The 20,568-nt window shown below is 51.2% G+C and overlaps 1 protein-coding gene across 1 annotated transcript in view; it reads left to right on the top strand.

Moving 5' to 3' along the window:
• Positions 1-634: 634 nt before the first annotated feature.
• Positions 635-20,568, top strand: part of KLHL18 (kelch like family member 18) — a gene marked incomplete at its 5' end in the record, with an annotated part of 30,842 nt that continues 10,908 nt past the window's right edge. Inside the window, 4 exons of the mRNA XM_082499694.1 lie at positions 635-793; positions 17,426-17,556; positions 17,744-17,884; positions 20,085-20,283. Coding sequence (XP_082355820.1) covers positions 635-793; positions 17,426-17,556; positions 17,744-17,884; positions 20,085-20,283 — 630 coding nt within the window. The remainder of the gene's footprint in view (positions 794-17,425; positions 17,557-17,743; positions 17,885-20,084; positions 20,284-20,568) is intronic.

Below are 20,568 nucleotides of genomic sequence, written 5' to 3'. Positions count from 1 at the left end.
GAGGAGGGGGACAAAGCTTTGAGGACAGGGATGAAGCCTTGAGGAAAGGACAAGACCTCAAGGATGGGACAAGACCTCAAGGAGGAGGACAAAGCCTCAAAGAGTGGGATGAAGCCTCGAGAAGAGGATGAGGCCTGGAGGAGGGGATGAAGCCTTGAGGAGGGGGACGAAGCCTTGAGGAGGGGGACGAAGCCTTGAGGAGGGGACAAAATATTTAGGAGGCGGACGAAGCCTCGAGGAGATGAGGCCTTGAGGAGGGGGACGAACCTTTGAGGAGGGGGATGAGGCCTCGAGGAGGGGGACAAAGTCTGTGGGGCTGATGCGGCCTGTGGGGACAACAGTGCCGGGGGAAGCGGGTGACGGACACAGCCCTGAGGAAGGGGCGACTCCCGGGGACTGCCCCCCGCCCCTCACCTACCTGCGCCCCCTCCTCAGCCGGGCCCGGGCGAGGGGAAGCCGCAGCGGCCGGCGGAGGCTGTGTACGCCGTTGCCATGGCATCCACCACTTCCGGTCTCTGCCGGAAGTGGCGGGAGGCGGAAGTGGGGGGGGTGGAGGCCGCGCTACGGCGGCCGGGCGGGGACAAGGCGCGGGGGAGGCGAAGCGAGGTGGGGAGCGGCGGGAGCAGTCGGGAAGATGCTGGAGGCGGCAGCGGCGGCTGCTGTGGCCGCGGCTGAGCCGGAGCTGGATCCCGAGGACCTGGTGCATTTCTCCGTGGGCGATTTGCCCAGCCGTGGTTACGGCGTGATGGGCGAGATCCGGCGACAGGGCAAGCTCTGCGACGTGACCCTCAAGGTGCGGGCCGGGCCCGGGGGGGGGCTGAGGGACCCCGGCCCCTGAGGGGGGCTGAGGGACCGAGGGACCCTCTGGACCTTTTGTCAGGGAGAAGGAGGCAGCCGGGGTTCTCTCGGGTGGCTTTGGTGGGGGGAGAAGGCTGAGGGTCCCTTCTGTGGGGAGAAGGGGGGAGCTGAGGGTGTTCCCCCCCCAGCCCCTTCTGTGGGGAGAAGGGGGGAGCTGAGGGTGTTCCCCCCCCAGCCCCTTCTGTGGGGAGAAGGGGGGAGCTGAGGGTGTTCCCCCTTTCAGCCCCTTCTGTGGGGGGAAGGGGGGAGCTGAAAGTCGTTGTGTGTCCCCCCCAGCCCCTACTGTGGGTGTTAAGGGGGGAGCGGAGGGCCTCCCCTTCCCATGGCTTTTGGCAGCAGAGAAGGGTGGTGCTGAGAGCCCCCCCAGCCCCCTTGGTGGGGTATCAAGGGGTGCTGGGCCTCCCCAGACAGGGGTGAGGGTGCTCTGTGAGGGCGCTTTTTGGGGTGAGGGGGGGATGCTGAGCATCTCCAGCCCAGGGTGGGTGCAGGGAAGTGCCGGTGACACCCCATCCTTGATGCTGCCCCTCATCCTGGGGATAGGGTGGGAGGTGGAGCCTCTGTCTCCCTTGGGACCATCGTGTTTTTCCAGCAGCCAGGCAGAGTGATTCAATAAAATGTCGTCTTTTGGGAGGAAACGGGGCACCCCTTCCCCCCACCATGTTTCAGTGGTGGTCCTGGTGTTGAGGAATGGTTTGGGAGGTCACACTATAGATGTGGTTGGTGCATGTTTGTGGACCAACCTCTGCTCCAACCCATGGGTAAAGAGTCCTTTTCCCTGAGAAACCTTTATCTTTTAAGTACATCCACTTTCTTACATCAAAGAAATAATCTATAACCTTGGTAAATCCTTGGGATTGTGTGCCTGGCTCTGCAGGGGTGGGCTCTAAGGGCTTTGAGCGTGGCCAGCGCTGGGCAGGAGATGCTGGAATCCTTCAGAGCAGGAACTCGTGGGCAGAGGAGTTTGTTGTGGGGTGGGTGCGACGTGCATCTCCTAGGATTGGTTGAGTCATTCCAGAATTAACTCTGAAGTTTAATTAAACGTGAAGGTGTTTCCAAGCCTACTCATGCAGAAACTTTTCACCTACCTCCTGCTGCCAAAGAAGGAGCTGGTGAGGTTTGTGCCTGTCATGGGGACTGCAGGACGCATGATTGGGGTGCAGTTGTGGTTTATCCCCATTCATCAGCTGTAGACTCCTGCAAAGGGGGACTGCTTCGCAGGCTGAAATGTTCGTTGTGAAGAGCACAGCCATATGCTGATCCTCCTTGGCAGAGGTTGTTACCTTCTAAGATGAGGTATTTGCGATAGTCTGTGCCATAAGACAGAAGCAGGTTGGAAGGGACCTTTAAAGGCCATCTAGTCCAACCCCCTGCCCCTGGCAGAGATACCTCCCGCCAGCCCAGGTTGCTCCAAGCCCCATCCAACCTGGCCTTGAACACCTCCAGGGATGGGGCAGCCACAGCTTCTCGTCAACCTGCGCCAGGGGCTCACCACCCTCACAGGGAAACATTTCTTCCTTAGATCTCATCTCAATCTCCCCTCTTTCGGTGTCAAACTGTTCCCCCTCGTCCCATGGCTCCCCTCCCTGATCCAGAGTCCCTCCCCAGCTCTCCTGGAGCCCCTTTAGGCACTGGAAGGGGCTCTCAGGTCTCCCCGGAGCCTTCTCTTCTCCAGGCTGAACCCCCCCCACCTCTCCCAGCCTGTCCTCCCAGCAGAGGGGCTCCAGCCCTCCCAGCAGCTCCGGGGCCTCCTCTGGCCCCGCTCCACCAGCTCCATGTCTCTCCTGCACTGAGGCCCCCGAGCTGGAGGCAGCACTGCGGGGGGGTCTCCCCAGAGCAGAGCAGAGCAGAGCGCAGCAGAGGGGCACAATCCCCCCCTCGCCCTGCTGGCCACGCTGCGGGGGATGCAGCCCAGGATGCCGGGGGCTCGCTGGGCTGCCAGTGCACATTGCCGGCTCAGGGACAGCTTTTCCCCCCTGGCAACCCCAAGTCCTTCTTGGCAGGGCTGCTCTCCATCCCCAGCCTGTATGGACACCAGGGTTGCCCCAACCCGGGCGCAGGACCCTGCACTTGGCCTTGTTGAACCTCATGAGGTTCACATGGTCCCACTTCTCCAGCGTGTCCAGGTCCCTCTGGATGGCATCCTGTTCTGCTGTGCGTCAACTGCACCACTCAGCTTGGTGTCATGTGCAGACTTTCTGAGGGTGTACTCAATCTTGTGTCTATGTCATTGATGAAGATATTGAATAGTACTGGTCCCAGTAGGGACCCCTGAGAGACACCACTTGTTACTGATCTGAATCTGGACATTGGGCCGTTGACCACCACCTTCTGGGTGTGACCATCCAACCAATTCCTCATCCACCGAACACTCCACCCATCAAATCCATACCTCTCCAATTCAGAGAGAAGGATGTTGTAGGGGACTATGTCAGAGGCCTTACACAAGTCCTGATGACATCCATAGCTCTTCCCTTGCCCACTGATGCAGTCACTCCATCGTAGAAGGCCACTAGGTAACCTGGGGGGATTCTGTGACAAAACTGGTTTGTGATGGAAGTGTCATTTTGTTAGATTTAAACTGTGTGTTAGCATGTCTGAGGTGGCTTCATGTTGCAGAAGACGACTCTCAGGTCCTGCGAGTCCCACATCTCTGGAATCAGGGTAGTGAGCAGGCTGTGCGTCCTCTTGCTGGGGCTGGGCTTCTCTGGGTGGTCCGGAGGGAGACAATAACGAGGAGGTATATGACCTCGGCCTTATCTCAAAGAAATGCCTGACCATTGTTCTGCAAAACTCCTTTGAATAAGTTTTCCCATACATTTACCCTAGAAAAGTGGTTTTTTTTAATCTTGCTTATCTCACTTTGTATATCTTCTGTGGCGGAGTGGGGAAACTTTTGAAGTCTTGAGGGCTGAAGGAGGTGTCAGAATGAGTGCCCTGATGGCGCTGGGCAGCATTATGGATGAGGCCACCGTGTTGGCCCCGCTTTCTTTTTGCCTTTTATTCCAGGGGCTGTTGTTATCTGGGGAGGATGCAGAGCCTTTCATCCCTACAGAAGTTTAAAATCTATTAAGAAAGGTATCACCGTCATTCTTAAAATGAATTTTAACTTTCTCCACTGCCTGGCTGATTCTCTAGTATACTGAAGAGAGATCACGTTTGGCAGAGGGCTGCCAGTGTGTTTCCGTGTTGGTTCCAACAGTCTGGCTTTCCCTCGTACACACGCAGCCTCAGAATCCAAAGTACTTTTTTTTTCGTTTGATTCCTCTTGTTGTATCGAGTCGTCGTGTCAAAATATCCCACCTCTTTGCCGCTTCTGCCTCTTGACGGCAGGTTTCCCGGTGCCTGCATGTTCCGTGGCGATTGAATTAATGCAGCCTGCTGAATCCGAGCCAAGCCTTTCCTCCCCGATGTTCAGTACAGGGTGTCTTCTCTAACTGCTGAATGTTTAAGAAGTCATTTTTCTTAGCTCGGCTTTGGAGGTGGCTTTGAATCGGTTCGCCACCTTGGACACAGCTGACGCAAAACGTGCTCTTCCCTGACCTTGCTCGGGAACGCTTTCCGCAGGCGTTGGCGAAGCTGTACATCCACTGCGATGCAGCAGGAGCCTGCCGAGGCGGCCGTCTAGCAGGGACGGCGTTTGAATACTTCTTACCCAAAACAAAGGTAGGAAAAGCGCCGAGAAGCATTTAAAGTCAATACCCAAAGGAGACCGTAGTGGGTCCTGACACCTGTTGCACCACTGGAGCTGTTTTTTCACACCTACTACTTTTAAGCTGTCGCCTCTATAAAGAAAAAAACCTGCCAAACACCGTTTGGGGCCAGAATTTGGATTCCTCCTGATGTGACCAGCGTTCAGGCTCGCAGCTGAAAGGAGGACAAGCAGCATTGTTGCAGCACGGTTCAGGGGTTTTTTAGCGGCTCCTTTAGCGATATCAACATTGGGGTCAATGGCTGTAAATGATTCTCCCAGCCCACGGAAGTGTTTGCTGTACAAACAAGCCTAAAATTGTTAGGAAGTGTCGGTACTCTCGTTTGTTTGTTTTAATTATTCCCCTCGTAAAGCCGGGCGAGCATTCATTCAGTAAATAGGAGGGGCAGAATTTGTTCTCATTTCTCAGAAACCGTCTCGCTGCAGTTCCCTCCGCTCTGCGGGAGACGGTGCTGCCTCAGCAGAGGACGGCACCCGGGTTTACATACGATTAAAACCAAGAAGTGCTGATTTGACCGGCTCCCTCAGAGCTCCAATTATTCAAACTCGGCTTAGGGAAATCTGTCGCTGCTTCTTGTGATTGCCCATGTGAAAACGAAGTTTCACGGGGCGGTGAGCGAGCTGCGCGTCTTTCCAGCGGCTTAGGAAGCGTTCATCGAGAGCCAAAGCTCCTTTCCTGGGCGGATGGCTATGGATTTGAGAAGTCCTTTTCTATTCCTGTCTCTTAAAGAGCTGCAGGTCAGAGCTCCTCTTGAAGATGTTCCATCACGGGCATCTGTCCTTTCAGTCTCCCTTTGGCAGCTCTCTGAAGGGTTTACTTAAAGAATAATTTTAGGATGGTTTGGTAGAAACAAACGCGAGTAAACTGGAGGGAGGAGGGAAGCGAGAAGGCACACCTTATTCTGTGGTTAGTTTATTTTCCTTGGGTGAAAGTAGGATTTCTGCTTACTAAAGCCAAATTTCTGCTGCTGCTGTCTTCTCTCAGGATCGCTAGATTGTGTCTCAGCGTGGCCTGAGAGTTGGCAAAGAGTTGGGGGTTTTTAACTTAACCAGGATAATATTATGGAAGCATCCTCCGGGTGAGGCTTGCTTTTCTCTCCTCATCTAATACTGGTGGTGTTGGCAAAGGTGATGGTCTGTAATGGGGGAATGCCAAGCTGGGAGCAATCATCAAGTGTGCAGAAGGGAAGCTTCCTTCCTTTTTATTTTTTTTTTTTTCTCTCTAATTTGGTGGGTTTTGAGACTTTTGGCTACAAATATGGATGCATCAAGGGGGTTGAAGACTGGTGGATTTATTTCAAATTTAGTTTTCAGTTTTGGACTCTGCGCTTTGAGGTCTGATAGCAGGCTCTGAAATCGGGGTGTCCAGCAAAACCAGCAGAGAATCATAGAATGGTTTAGGTTGGAAGGGACCTTGAAGATCATCCAGTTCCACCCCTCTGCCCTGGGCAGGGACACCTCCCACCAGCCCAGGTTGCTCCCAGAGCCCCGTCCAACCTGGCCTTGACCACCTCCAGGGATGGGGCAGCCACAGCTTCTCAGGGCAACCTGCGCCAGGGGCTCACCACCCTCACAGCCAAGAATTTCTTCCTCATACCTCATCTAAATCTCCTCTCTTCCAGTTTGAAGCCGTTCCCCCTCGTCCTATCACTCCATGCCCTTGGAAAAAGTCCCTCCCCAGCAGCCCTTCTCCATGCACCTCCCCTTATCCTGCATCGGGGACCAAATGGGCTTCCAGTGATGGACTGAAGTTTGAATGACCTGGATTTCTCAGGCTGGAAATGGGCTGCGAGTGGCAAATTTTGTATAGGTGCTAGGGATAGGTTCAGATTTAACGTGCCGTGTGCCTCTGGCCGGGGAGCAGAACCTGCCGTAGCGACATCTCCTTTGGGTGCCACCTGCTATGGGTGAGATGTCACAGTTACCCACGGCTGGGTTTTGGGGATGAAATCTGTGAGGTTTGATTTCTGCATCCACCTATTTTTCCCCAGAAGCTGGATATAAAGCATTTTCCTTCAGGCTCTCTTAGTTTTAGGGCATTTTTGAGGTTGTTTTCTGGCTGCCTTGTTTGCAGTGCTGTCATGCTCCTGGTCCACGCGCTACTCCGCTTCTCCCTGGAGCTCTTTCTTCCCCAGAGAATTTCACCCTTAGCATCACTCACTGTTTAAACATGAGCTGGGAGTCTTCAGTTATTTCTATTGTTGGCACTGCTGTTGATTTTTACCTTATTGGTAGAAATTAATTCGCTTCTTGCTAACCTCACTGGATGAGAAAAGCTCTGCGTTAAAGGTTTGGGCCCTCATTGCTTTGGTTTCCTGTACGCAATAGCACAGCAGAACCTTTCCCACTTATTTTACAGTGGATTTGCAGTCTCTTTTCTATGTGTGTGTGTTCTCAAAGCTTTTTTCGAGCTGCAAAAGCGCAAAGAATTTCAGTTCCCTGACAAGCGCAGCTATTTGGGGGTGTTATTCCCCAATCTGCGGATCCTGCTCTGCTTTTTAACTGCAGAAAAGAAGCTCCTCGGTATTTGTGTTCTTCCTGAGCATTGTGTTTTGGGTTTGTGGTTTTGTTTGGTTTTTTTTTTTTTTGGAAGACAAATATCCTCCTGAGATGAAAGCTGCTTGGGCCGTTGGCGTCTCTGCTTTAGGCCAAGGTACAAGTGATCTCTGAGGACGCGGCAGCAGCTTGCTGGAAGCCTGCGGACTGCAGCACTCCATAAAATGGGGAAGAAATACCCGTCCTGTTTCTTCATTGATAAATTTGGGGGGGGGGGAACAAACGGCTTTATAGCTCCCGCTCGCTGTGGTCAGAGCCGGAGGAGAACCGAGTGCCAGGCTGGCACCTCCAGCGATTTTGGATGAACCTCTGTCAAAGGAGAGAAGGTTTATGCCTTTCCGAATCCTCAAGGAGTGAAGTTAATGTGAGCTCCTCTCGCTGTTGCTGCTCCTCTTTTGGTTTTGAATCGCTCAAATGCCATATTTCCATGACTAATTCCAAGACTAATTAGAAAAGTCTCTTAAAAAAAAAAAAAAAAAAAGCTAATGCGAGCCTGGCCAGTTAAAATACTTCCAAGCTGTGGAGAGGTTATATTGTTTTTTTCATGTACAATCCGAATGGGACTGATAGGTGATAGTCCTGTTGGCTTTTCTCCCCATCTAATCCCAGGTTTTTCCAAAGCAGACTGTTAACTCGAAACCCTCCAAAGTGGAGCAGATGCACCCGAGAGAGCTGCTGCCTGCCAAGCAGACGAAGAGGTGGAGGAGCCTCCCTTTGTCCCGCCGTGGCAGATAAGTGGAATTCCAGACAGCTTAGGCTGCCTGCGTAATTTCAGCAGGGTCCTTGAAAACCCTGCGCCTGGCTGCTCTGCAGATGTTTGAACACGTTTGTGAGATCCTTAAGGAAAATGAGCTTGGTGGGCGAGGGAATATCTTTTTATTTGAGGAGCTGATAGATTTAAAAAAAAAAACAGATAATCTGTTACGCACACGAGACCTTTAGGTTAAGGATCTTATTTAAATCTTGTCATACAGCAGTAACGAGCTACTTTGGATTACAATTGGACTTGTTTTTTCACCCGAGGTCTCAGCTAGCGTAAATGCTGTTCCACTTATATAAAAGATGAGTATTTTTAGTGCTTTATGAAGACATTAAACCTGAAGCGTTAGCAGAAACCACACATTTCTGCGCTAAGCTTTTCACTTGGCTTCTTTGAGCATAGAAAAAAGGCTTTACTGTCTGACTTCCAAACTCACTAGCACTGGTTTTTATTTGCTTTTCTTCAAACAAAACTTGTCCTACAGCTTCAGGTGGGCTTCGGTGACCTCGGTGTTTAACCAGGTGTCTGCCGGGGGTACTGACAGATATTTCTTGCCCGTTGGGGAGCGGGATGCTGTGGGATGAGTTAAGAGGAGAGGTTGGGTGTTCTCCGTGTTGCCATAGGGGTTGTCAGGGTACAGGAGAGATTTGGGGTTACTGTTGTGAAGAGGAGGGACCCCAGGAGGTCCCTCAACTGCTGAGTTACCCTCGACTTTGGTTTTGCTGGTCCTTCAGGAGGGCAGGGCTGGAGGCGATCCCCTCGGGATGCGTTCCTTGCCCCTGTCCTCACAGGAAATGGAAAGACTGGGGTCCAGCAAAGCGGTTCGGCTCCTCTGAATTGGAAGTGAATTATCTGGGAGCGTCTGTTCGTGTTGTACATGCAAAAAGGCTGTCTTTTCTGGTTCAAAGTAATTAGTTACCATTATGTCAGCAGGACTCTAATTAGTCTAGACGAGAGGGATGTAGGACTTAATGGGATCAGTCTCTTGGTTTTGCACATGCCAAGTTTGATCAAACCTCTTTCGCATCTCATCCAGCTACTATTTGGGTGGAAAGGTGTGGATAGGGAGGAAGGGTATTTATCTGAATCTCTGAAATTTGATACAAGATCTCTTAAACTTTACAGTTCCATTATCTTCTGCCTAGCAAAACATTGCTACGATGGCTTGGACTCTAGCTTAATTTCTACTGTGGCCTCTCTGTGTCTTGAATGTCAGGAAAGATGTATTTTTTGGAGAAGAACTTTGCAGCAGAGAACTCGAGAGACTTCTCAGCTCTGCAGCGTAATGATGTCGTGAGAACAATAGATGCCTCTATTACACCTACACCATTTTTCTACGGAGAAAGCTTCGCTGTACCCTGGAACTCGTTAATGTTTTGTGGATGTAGGAGTGTAAGGGAGAGCATGCCTTTTATTACTCGTCTAGAGAATGTGTTGGAAGGGAATTCTGTGACATTTGTGGTCAGAAAGGATGCTTTGCAAGCAGGGGTTCTGTCCTTGTTTCTGGTAAACAGTATCTTTTGCCTTAAAACAAAGGCCCCTAAAGTTATATGTTGTAAAATAGCACATCCTTGCATAAAGGTGGAAATGTTGTGAAAGGTAAGGTGGTTTGCTCAGGCTGTGAAAGGGGTGATAGTCCTGCCTGAAGGACTTATCCTCGAGCCTCTTCCCAATGAGCTTGGCAATGTGGAGTTTCTGGGATATTTCTCTTTCTGGTGCTTGTATAAACAAGAGCATGAACAGCTAATTCTGGCTTAGCAATGTGGATATGATTAAGTTTGTGGTGATTTCATTTCTGCCCGGAGACAGTCCTGAGCTCCAGGCTCAAAAAGATAAATGCACTGATTTGTGTTTAACTCAACAGGAGCGCCTGATTTCTCTAACATCGCAGGTATTGCCACGAAACAATCTGTTCTTGCAAACGAGAGCTTCCACCTTCAGCTGAAAGCTGAAATCCCCAACCGAGAGTCCGGTTTAGATGTGCGTCCCATGATGGCACAGAACGAGGGAGGCCAAATACCGAGGGACATCCCAGCTTCCGGAGGTTTCTCAGCAGTTTGCCCCACGACGCTAGGTAGGCAATAAAATTCTGCTGCCGGCAAGGAGCTGCTGTCATCAGAGACACCAACTCTCTGGGTTGGCAGCATCCTGCCCCTTGGATACCTCAGTCCTGGGGTGTATACAGCAGTATATAATCATAAACAAATAGAAAAATCATTCATTGGAGACAACTTTCAAATACGGATGGGAAGGGCAGCCAGTTCCAAAGGCTGCACGGCCAAGTTCGAGCTGCTCTGTAAAATCAAAACAGGAACCGAGTAGACCGTCCCTGCCGGCTGCACTTAGTGACGACAAAAATGGGGTTTTTCTCAGCCAGACAAAGCTTTCTCTATATTTTTTCCAATATTCTGCTGGTACTTCTGGAATTAGTGGGCAAGACTGTGATGGATTTTGAGCAAAGGGAAACCTGTCGATGGTAGGGTGGAATGATTTCAAGAACATCATGAACTCATTTTACTTTTGCATTACATGAGTGTAGCATGACTCCCATCAGGTGTAAAAAAGCGTATTTATTTGGTCAGAAGACAGAGAGATCATTTGGCTCTGGAGATAGGGAACACTTTTTGAATTGGAAGATGCAAGGATGAGGGGGCATGTGCTGTGTGCTCATCCTCAGAACTGTTTTTTATCCTCTACAGGAAAAACGGGTATCGTCCTTCGCCTGCAGCAAGAAATTTAGTTGTTCCTTCGGGGCTTGCCATTAAGTGCCGATGGTATGAACATAATGATAGCTTCTAGACCAGAGATCCCAATTTATAAATCTCCCTGAGGGCCCTCTATCATTACAGGAGCAAGTTTTTAAAAAAAAAAAAAAAAAATTAAAAAAAGGAATCACAGGTTTTGTCTTGTCAGGTACCAGGAAATAGTTTCCGTTCAGCTGGTGGTGATGGCAGCGTGGATCAGCCCTTCACTGATGCAGCTCTGTGGATCTCGCTGCCGACAGGGGCCGGTCCCAGTCCCCCCCCTTCCCCTACTACGACAGCAGAAAATTATTCCCTTTTTTGCACAGATTATTTCTCTTTTATTTCCCTGAACGGCGAGGTTGGGCGAGTGCTATCACCACTGCAAGGGAAGCGGTTGGGAACTACGTGGCTTCAGCTGCACCGTCCAGCTGCACCCCACGTGTAGATGGGGACTGGGACGAGGTCGAGCCCTGCGTGGGGAACTGAAGTTTCTCTCCGCGGGCATCCAAAACGAACTCTGGTTAGTTCAAACCCTGCCTTGCCTGTGTAGGGTCGTCCCCAGTGTGTTTAATCTGTTAAATGGGGAATTCCCCAAGGTGAAACCCTTTCCTTAACAAAGGGCGAGCACCGCACCGGGGGAACAATCCTGTCCCTTGGACCTGCTGAGCAGCTCGGAGCTAGAAGGGTGGTGCTGCCCAGACACAAGTTATTTCATCCCCGCGATGATACAGCTCTCATTAACCTGTCAGGAATCTTGCTGAATGACTATAAATGATTGCTTTTGCAATAACCGGGCTTATTATTTATAATGAGGCCGTTTGGTGGCAGCCCATCGTGGGGTGAGGTCACAGCGATGTATCCCTGAAATTGGAGTGCGGTGGAAAGCTTCGGCTCTGCATAGACTCTTGAACAGTGCTAAAATCTGTTGTGGACAGTATTTGCCTGGTTCGGTGGTGACGTTACCAGTGGCTGTCTACGTGCCATCGTCCTTCACTGCTGCCCAAAGAGCGACAGCATGATGGCACATGGAGAAATGCAGCACTGGCAAAGGACATTGGAAATGCTGATTGACCTCGTGCTTGGCGGAGAGGGGAGTGTGAGCAGTGCTGGTGTGCTCTTCGAGGGGTGGGAAATCCCAGGGCACAGCAGACTGGATAGAATCATAGAATGGGTTAGGTTGGAAGGGACCTTGAAGATCATCCAGTTCCAACCCCCCTGCCCCGGGCAGGGACACCTCCCCCCAGCCCAGGTTGTTCCAAGCCCCGTCCAACCCGGCCTTGACCACCTCCAGGGATGGGGCAGCCACAGCTTCTCGGGGCAACCTGCACCAGGGGCTCACCACCCTCACAGCCAAGACTTTCTTCCTGATATCTCATCTAAATCTCCCCTCTTCCGGTTTGAAGCCATTCCCCCTCATACTATCACTCCATGCCCTTGTAAAAAGTCCCTCCCCAGCTCTCCCGGAGCCCCTTTAGGCACTGGAAAGGGCTCTCAGGTCTCCGCGGAGCCTTCTCTTCCCCAGGCTGAACACCCCCACCTCTCCCAGCCTGTCCTCCCAGCAGAGGTGCTCCAGCCCTCAGAGCATCTTTGTGGCTCTCCTTTGGACCCGCTCCAACAGCTCCATGTCTTTCCTATGTTGGGGGCTCCAGAGCTGGAGGCAGTACTCCAGGTGGGATCTCACCAGAGCAGAGTAGAGGGGCACAATCCCCTCCCTCGCCCTGCTGGCCACACTTCTTCTGATGCAGCCCAGGATACGGTTGGCCTTCTGGGCTGCCATCGCCCACTGCCGGCTCAAGCTGAGCTTCTCGTCAATCAGCACCCCCAGGGCCTTCTCCTCAGGGCTGCTCTCCAGCCATTCCCCGCCCAGCCTAGAGTTGTGCTTGGGATTGCCCCAACCCAGATGTAGGACCCTGCACTTGGCCTTGAACTGCATGAGATTGGCTTGGGCCCACCTCTGCAGCCTGTCCAGGTCCCTCTGGATGGCATCCCTCCCCTCCAGCGTGTCTGCCTCTCCACACAGCTTGGTGTCATCGGCAAACTTGCTGAGGGTGCACTCGACCCCACTGTCCGTGTCACCAACAAAGATGCTGAACAGCACTGGTCCCAGTACCGACCCCTGAGGGACACCACTCAAAATCCCAGCGACTGAAATCAGTGTATGTAACCGTGGCGTAGATGGCTGTCCGACACATGGATCCAGTTTAAAACTAAATCTATTTTAAAAATAAACTTCAAGCTGGTGTTGCTTTAGTACTTTACAGTTATTGTCCGAAACAGAGGGCTTTTTCTCAGTGTTGGGTAACACTGTAGACTTGTTTGTTTGGAGTAAATGTAACCTTGCTGTTGAAATTGGTGTTAGCTTTAGTTAGAAAGTTAACTTTGGTCGTAACTAGAGGATCGCTGTATGCGTTTGTAGCCGGTGTATCATTTTAACAGGTGCCTATTCAATTTTAATACTGCTTCTTATTTTTAAAAAGGCGAAACGACATTTGAATAGCTGTGATTTTTGGCAAATTGCGTTTGGGTGGAAATGAAAGTCAGCTAAAATGTTTTTCTTGCCCGCTCAACCGCCTTCTGCGCTGCCTGGATGGGAACACTCATCCAAACACGTCTTGTAGTTAAGAGAGAGATTAAACCAAAGTAAGTATTGCAGTTGGACTGACTTCCTTCCAGGCACCACAATGTTGTTCAATATTTTAGAGATACGGGGCCTCGTTCTTGTGCCTTTTTTCAAGCAAAAATGGAGCCTTTTTGTGTTTTGGGACTTCTGAGACACCCGGGAAGGGCTTTCCCTGCAGAAGCTGGGTGCTCCTGTTCGGTGACTCCCAGCACTGCCATCCTCCGCCCTTTAGTTGAAAACGTTTTCAGCCAAAAAAAAAACAAACAAAAAAAAAACAACAAAAAAAAACATTTTAAAGCAATGCATCTCGCATGAAAGAAGATAGCCTGGAGTTTTTAATCGGCCTTTTGCCCTTAACCGAGGGACAGATGTCTCTTGTGCTCCAGGCTTCATCTGCAGGCGTACATCTCTTGCTTTAGCAGCGGCTCCTGTCCCCCAGCTCTGAAATGACACTTGTAACGCTTAGACCTTTCTCCGCACGTGGCAGCAAGAAGCTGGGGAGGTGACAAGGACAGGACAGGTCCTACCACCGAGACACCAGAGTCCTCCGGCACCTTCTGTTGGGTCTGTGCGAGATGTCGCAGGCTGGTGGGTGTTGTGTGCAATGCACGAGAGTTAAAGCGTTAAGGTATGTCAATAATGAGACCCGTTTTGTGAGCTTCGCCAGTGTTTATTCCTCCCTGTCAGTGGGCTGGGCCAGGAGCAGCTGCTGCGGGCATGGCTGCTGGAGTGGCTTCATCTGCCAGGTAGGAACGGCCGGGAAGCGTCGGAGCTTGCCGAGCAGGTCTGATGTTTCTGAGCCTCGGGGCTGGAACGTGGACAGGCTGAGCAGCGAGTTTACTTATCGCGGTCAACCAGGTCGTATGTAAACCTCTCATAGAATCATAGAATGGTTTAGGATGAAAGGGACCTTGAAGATCATCTCGTTCCACCCCCTGCCCTGGGCAGGGACACCTCCCACCAGCCCAGGTTGCTCCAAGCCCCGTCCAACCTGGCCTTGACCACCTCCAGGAATGGGGCAGCCACAGCTTCTCGCGGCAACCTGCGCCAGGGGCTCACCACCCTCAAAGTGAAAAATTTCCTCCTAATATCTAATCTAAATCTCCCCTCTTCCAGTTTGAAGCCATTCCCCCTCATCCTATCACTCCATGCCCTCATAAAAAGTCCCTCCCCAGCTCTCCTGGAGCCCCTTTAGGTACTGGAAGGGGCTCAAAGCCTTCTCTTCTCTTCTCTGGAGCCTTCTCTTCTCCAGGCTGAACACCCCCAACTGTCTCAGCCTTTCCCCAATGAGAAGTCCCAAACAAAGAGCTTCAGCAGCCGAGTTTCCTTATTTACCTCTCTTAATCCTGTGCCTCTTGTGCTTCCCTCCCGAGCAGCGCCTCGGACACTAGCTCACACGGAGAGACGAACAGGAGCAAAGTTGTTCGTGCGCACGTGTGCTTGACTTGGCAGCCAGCCCTGCGGAGTAAGGAAATGAAAATCCCGCAGCCGCGGACACAGTGAGGTTTTTGTCAGTTTTCAGGGGTGCGCGGGTTCTTGAATCGCTTCCTTCCTCTTTATGGACTTTTCTCCTTAACCTCAGTGTATTTATAAGTATTTTTAAACATCTTGCATTCGTGAGAGTTGGCGCTCGCTTGCCAGAGGCTGTGTAAAGTCGGGGTGGGGAACCCTTGCGTTGCAAACCTTCGTTACTTAAACGGGGCTCGAGCTTGTGGCCTTGAGCTCGGTCCCCTCGTTGACCGTGGGCTCCTTCGTGAGTCCTTCCAGTCTCGACTCCTCTCGCCAGAGGTTCCCCATCCCGCTGCGTGCACACAAGGATGCTGCCGATGATTTTTTTTTTTTTTTTTTTTTTTTTTTTTTTGCCCACACCGTGGTCCGGCACTTGCTGCTGTAGCACTGGTAGAACTGTCATCGTAACTTCCTTGCTTGTCCTTACCAGCTCACTGCCACAAAGCATTCATCCTCTTGCTTTCATTACCTTATTCTTTTTCTGCTTCTTCCCTCTCTCTCCTGGAACATCATCTTAACCCTCGTCTGCCAAGCAAGCCCTTTTATTCCTGCCTCCATCCCCGCCACGGTCTGGCTCCTGCTCGGCTGTCTCGGGAGCTCGTCTCCTTCTGCTCGATGCTGGCACAGGAGGTGGAGGTAAAGCGTGAGATAAATTAGTGACCGAGTCAGCAGAGAAGGGAACAGAGCAGCAGAGGATTTGCCGGTGCTTGTAGCAGAGTTCTCGAGTCTTGGAGCCTCTGGGGTGTTTTACACGTGGTTTTGGGTTGGTAGAACAGATTGATATTGGACTTTACCCATCTTCAGCTAACGAGTCACCGTACATGTATATATTTGAGGTGTTTTTCCATGAGCTCTAATAGTATGTACTATTTCACTTGCTGCTTTTGCTCTGAGCATTAGGAAGTCTACAAAATCCATGCCAGCGGGGTTTGTGCGGGGTAATCCGGGCACAGCAGGCAGCGTGGGCACACCGAAGCTGACCAGGACGGAGGCAAGGCTCTCCAAAAGCGATTCGGCCGTTTCCAGGCTGGAGCAAATCTTGGAAGCCGTTTGACTGGATGTTTGCAGCACGATTTTCCATTGGGAAGTCTGGGCAGAGCAGACGCGCCCCTGCAGCCGAGGCACGCAGCGCTGCGAGCTGACCGCAAGCTAAGTGTTTGTGAGTCCCGATCGGCGTGCAGGCAGGCACGCATGGCCAGCAGCTGCGTGGTCAAGCTGGTTTTTTAGAAAAAAATAGATCTTGTAACAGCATTTGTGGCAGTTGAGTATGCTTTTGTTTAAAAAGGAGGGGGGGGGGGGGGGGAAATTCCCACTGCTTGCTTATGCATTTTCCCTGGTGCCCAATCCCCCTCTCCTGTTGTTTCGTTGGTTTTTTGGTTGCTTTTTTTTTGATATGTCAGGAATTTTGCTTTCTAAATTCCCAGCTCGTCATCGAATTTACTGGGTGAGAGATCTCTGGGCCCAGAGGGAGAGGGCAAGGCGCTGTGGGGAACTGTGAAAACCCTGAATGCAAACAACATTTTTGTTAATAAGCTGCCTAGACATGAAAGGGCGATGAAGCTTTTTTTGAGGAGAAGTGCAGAGGAGAAGAGGAGAGCTTCTTGGATGACCTGGAGAGTAGAGGATCTGGTGTGCCAGCTTGTCTCAGCAAAACAAAGCTCAAATGGGGAAAATCTTGTTTAAGTGGGGGGAAAAGGGCAGTTCTGCACAAGCTCAGATGGGTTTAGACTGCTGTGAGTCAGGTTAGCCTGGAAATTAGGGGGGAAAAAAAAGCTCTGAACCAACAGAGAGAAGTAATCGGAGCAAAGATCTGTGTAATTCTGAAAAGGATAAAATATTGTGTAGTGTCTGCAGGAGTGAGAACCAAAATCGTATGCAAGAAGCCACTTCCAAGCCTCACTCTGTAGCTTGGGAAGGTTCTTCAGAGGATATAAATGTGAGCGGGTATAGCAGAGCTGGTGAAAGTGAACCTGCAGAGATTTACAGAAGATGAGCCGGGGTGATCCCCTAGGTTACAGTGAAGGTGAGCGGCTGGGAGCGTAAGCTGAAGGTACCTGATGGGTGCCCGAGAAGAAAACCGTGTGGGATTTAACCTGTAAGCTGGTCACCGGTTCAGAGGAAGAGCTAAGGAAGAAGAAACGGGCATCACCCGGCTTTCAGTTCTGCAGAATCATTGCCGTCTAGGACTCATGTAGAGCCTTCGTGGCTGTGCTCGGGGCGTCCCAGGATCAGACGGGTGATGCGAGGTCGGCAACTGCCAGCTGTTAGGGGCAATGTGTTATCCGAAACAGGGCCACGGGGGAATGTTTCCTGCGCCGAGCAGCTGCGGGGAGCAGATCTGGGTTTGAACAGTTGAGTAGCGAGTTGATTTGCGTAAATACGTGGTTTTGTGGACCTGGCCGTTCCCTGTAAGTGATGTGGAGACACCCCACTCTTGAACTGTAATACCATTTTATCTTTGTCCGGTTGACCGCTTATGAGGCTGGACTCAAAAGTTTGAATTCAAGAGACGGGCTGCTGTCCCGTTTGCTAGTGGAAATTGTCCAACTTTCAGCCCTCGGTTGCTGCTGGGCTGGCGGAGCTGTGCTACAGTGAACCATCCGGACCGTGCGGCTGGTGGTGGATGGTGCTGATCTTCCCTCCTTCCCCTTTTCTCTCTCTCTTTTTAGGTAGGGGACCATAAATTCAGCGCTCACCGGATCGTGCTGGCAGCTTCTATCCCGTACTTCCACGCCATGTTCACCAACGACATGATGGAGTGCAAGCAGGATGAGATTGTCATGCAGGGGATGGATCCCAGGTAACGTCCCGAGGCACGTGAGCGAGGGTCTCCAGAGGGACCACAAGTGCTCCACGGGCCTGGACGCTGTGGGTGCAGGCCCACCCTCCGTGTGAATGGCACTAGAAAAGGTTTTTCTGTTAGTAGGGTCCCATGCTAGCTTGAACTCAGTGGATATTCTGCTCTTTCTCCCCCTTTTTTTTTTTAGTGCGCTTGAGGCTCTGATCAACTTTGCCTACAACGGTCACCTGGCCATAGATCAGCAGAACGTCCAGTCTCTGCTGATGGGGGCAAGTTTCCTTCAGCTGCAGAACATCAAAGATGCTTGCTGCACTTTCCTCAGAGAGAGGTAAGGGGTCGTCTTTCGGCTTGTGCTTACTGCTCCCCAACAGCGGCAAGGTTTTTGTCATCTGTGTCTGGCTTGGGAGGACATGGGGTGTCTCCCGCCAGCGTGATACGGAGCTCTGCGTTTCCCGAGCCTCACCGTTCTCATTGCCTTTAACTCATCTGGCTTATGAGATGCTGCGGCTGGGACATGATACAGAGCAAAATGGGGTGAATATTTCTCTTTTTAAGATTTAGCCAGCCGGTTACCCATCGCAACGGTGCGTGACTGCCTCTGCCGCTAATCAACCCATCTTCCCATAATTACCCTTTCTGCTGTTGCGTGTGTAAGAGAGGAGGAACAAAGGGGCTCAGCCACGGAGCTGGACAGGAAGCCGTGGCCGAGCCTTAAATTGATCCCAGGTTTTTCAATGCCCTCGCCAGTGTTTGGCTGCGAGATTGTTCCAGCAGCGTGATCTGGAACCGGGAAAGCTGGGCTGTTCTTTGGAAACTTACCACACGCATCTTTGGATCATGCCAGGGAGTCTTGCGGGTTTAATTCCCCCTCCCTGCCCCAGCTTGATTTCTCTGCAGCTGTTCAGCACGTTCCGTGGCGTGATATTAAACATACCTACCAAATACACAGAACATCTCAGCCCGTTATTTTTCTTTACCTCTAAACAGAGGTATCCTGAAACCCTGGGTTGGGGAGAGAAAATGTTTTTCTTCTGTGTTTAAGATGTCTCAATTTTCAGTTGCCTGTGCATCCTGAATTGCTGCAGTTTGTTTAAAATTGGGTTATGTAAGATGACAAAGTATTCGTTTTTCCTGTAAAAATATTTTAGTTGAGGTACTGGGTATGACACCGAGCTGGAAAGAGTTGGGTTGCATTGATTTTTTTGGTTTTTATTTTTTTTTTAAGTCCCCGCTAGCTTTAGGTGGTTGTATCTATGTCTAGATTAAAGAGGTGATTTGGTTTGTCAGGTTTAGCTGCCGCGGTTCTCCAAAACCTACAAGGAGCGACTGGCTGTCCTAAATTAAGTCCTGTCACTTTTAATTAATACCGAGAAAATTGGTGGACTCTGACCGTCCTGAAGAGCTGGAGCACACGCACTGAGCTCTCATTCTTAAACGGAATTAAGATTTGGGATATTTTTAGGCCACTGTGCGCAGACAGGTCCGTGTGAGCCCTGAGCGCTGTCCTCACGTGAAAGTCCCCCGCCATCGGCGCTGGGGGTTTGCTCTTCGTGCAGTACAGGGCAGTAACTGAGGGTGCTTGCCCCAAAGTGGACGCAAGCGATGTCACGTCCTCGCATGCATCCGGACACTGCTGCCAACAGCTGAGCCTGGTTTTTGCAGACCATTAGACATCAGAGCCCGAGGTATTTTCTCCGTATAGGCAGTATTTAGTTTAGTGTCTGATGATTCGTGCCCCAAAACAGCACAGCTATTGGCTCTTGTTGAACAGTGACATGCCTGTCCTGGGCAGGGCTTCTTGTTTGGACGGGAGTGTCCGGGACACATACCTGTTTCTGTAGAGATGACTGTAATGAATATCATCATCTCCAGCTTCTGCGTGCCGCAGAGCAGCTTTATGCGGTGGCTGTTTGGCTGTGCTGGAGAGGGGCTCGGATCTGCAGCGGGACTTTCTAACCTCCGGTTGCAAAAGCATCTTTGGTGATAAAACCTCCTTAATGTCAGGAAATGGCTTTATGAAGCTGTGACAGATGCTGTTCTGTAGAACTTTAAAAGATGTAAGATGGAAAAGAGAGGCTGATGGTTGGTATTTGCGCAATGTGCTTGAATCCAGCTTTGTCCAATACCGGAGTGTAAAAAACAAAAAGAGAAGGTGTCCAGGCACCCCGAGACGTGGGAGAGAGGGAATGCTGTGCGGAGCCTCGCGCTTCCCCTCGGCTGACAACCTGCAGCCTTCGCGCAGGGCCGCCTGAGTCTGTCCAGTGGCTCCTCGGCAGGTCTGAGGGGAGATTTTTAACTTGTGGTTTCCATCCTCTGGCTCTGCTGTGGATATCACCTTCAGATCTCTGCGTAGATATGTTCATCAGCGAGCTGGAACCTGTCATCGTTGAAGGGGACGCAGCTGTGGCTTTCACTGCGTCACGTGTCCTCTGAGGCTTGTGTTGTTTCACTGAACCTGTTTGTAGTTCTTTCTATCCTTCCATTAAACTGACGTTGCTTTTGCTCTCCTTTTTCTTGCCCTTTCCCAGACTTCACCCTAAGAACTGTCTGGGAGTGCGGCAGTTTGCAGAGACGATGATGTGTGCGGTGCTCTACGACGCTGCCAACAGCTTCATTCATCAGCACTTCGTGGAGGTATCCATGTCGGAAGAGTTCCTGGCACTGCCTTTTGAAGATGTCCTGGAGCTCGTTTCTAGGGATGAGCTCAACGTGAAGTCTGAAGAGCAGGTGTGTACCTGGCGTAGGTCTTGGCAGAGGCAGTTTTTTCCTTGGAGGGTTTTTCTGATTCCTCAGGTGTGGAATGGGATATGACCCTATTCCTGGACTGAATGAAGCTGAGAAGATGCCCTGGTACAGCGGGGACACCACGAGGTGCTAGACAGAGCTGTGATGATTCCCTGAGTCCCGCTTCTTGTCTGTGCTGCCAGTGTTACCTTGCTCTGAGAAATGCCTGCTAGAGTTTCTCAGACTGTAGATTTTGCAAAACATCATCATTCAACCCCTCTGCTCTGG

Source organism: Vanellus vanellus (genome assembly GCF_965231255.1).
Source record: "Vanellus vanellus genome assembly, chromosome: 2".
NCBI classification, from domain to species: domain Eukaryota; kingdom Metazoa; phylum Chordata; class Aves; order Charadriiformes; family Charadriidae; genus Vanellus; species Vanellus vanellus.
The sequence above is the reverse complement of the archived record's forward strand: the minus strand, read 5'-3'. Positions and strand labels throughout refer to the sequence as shown.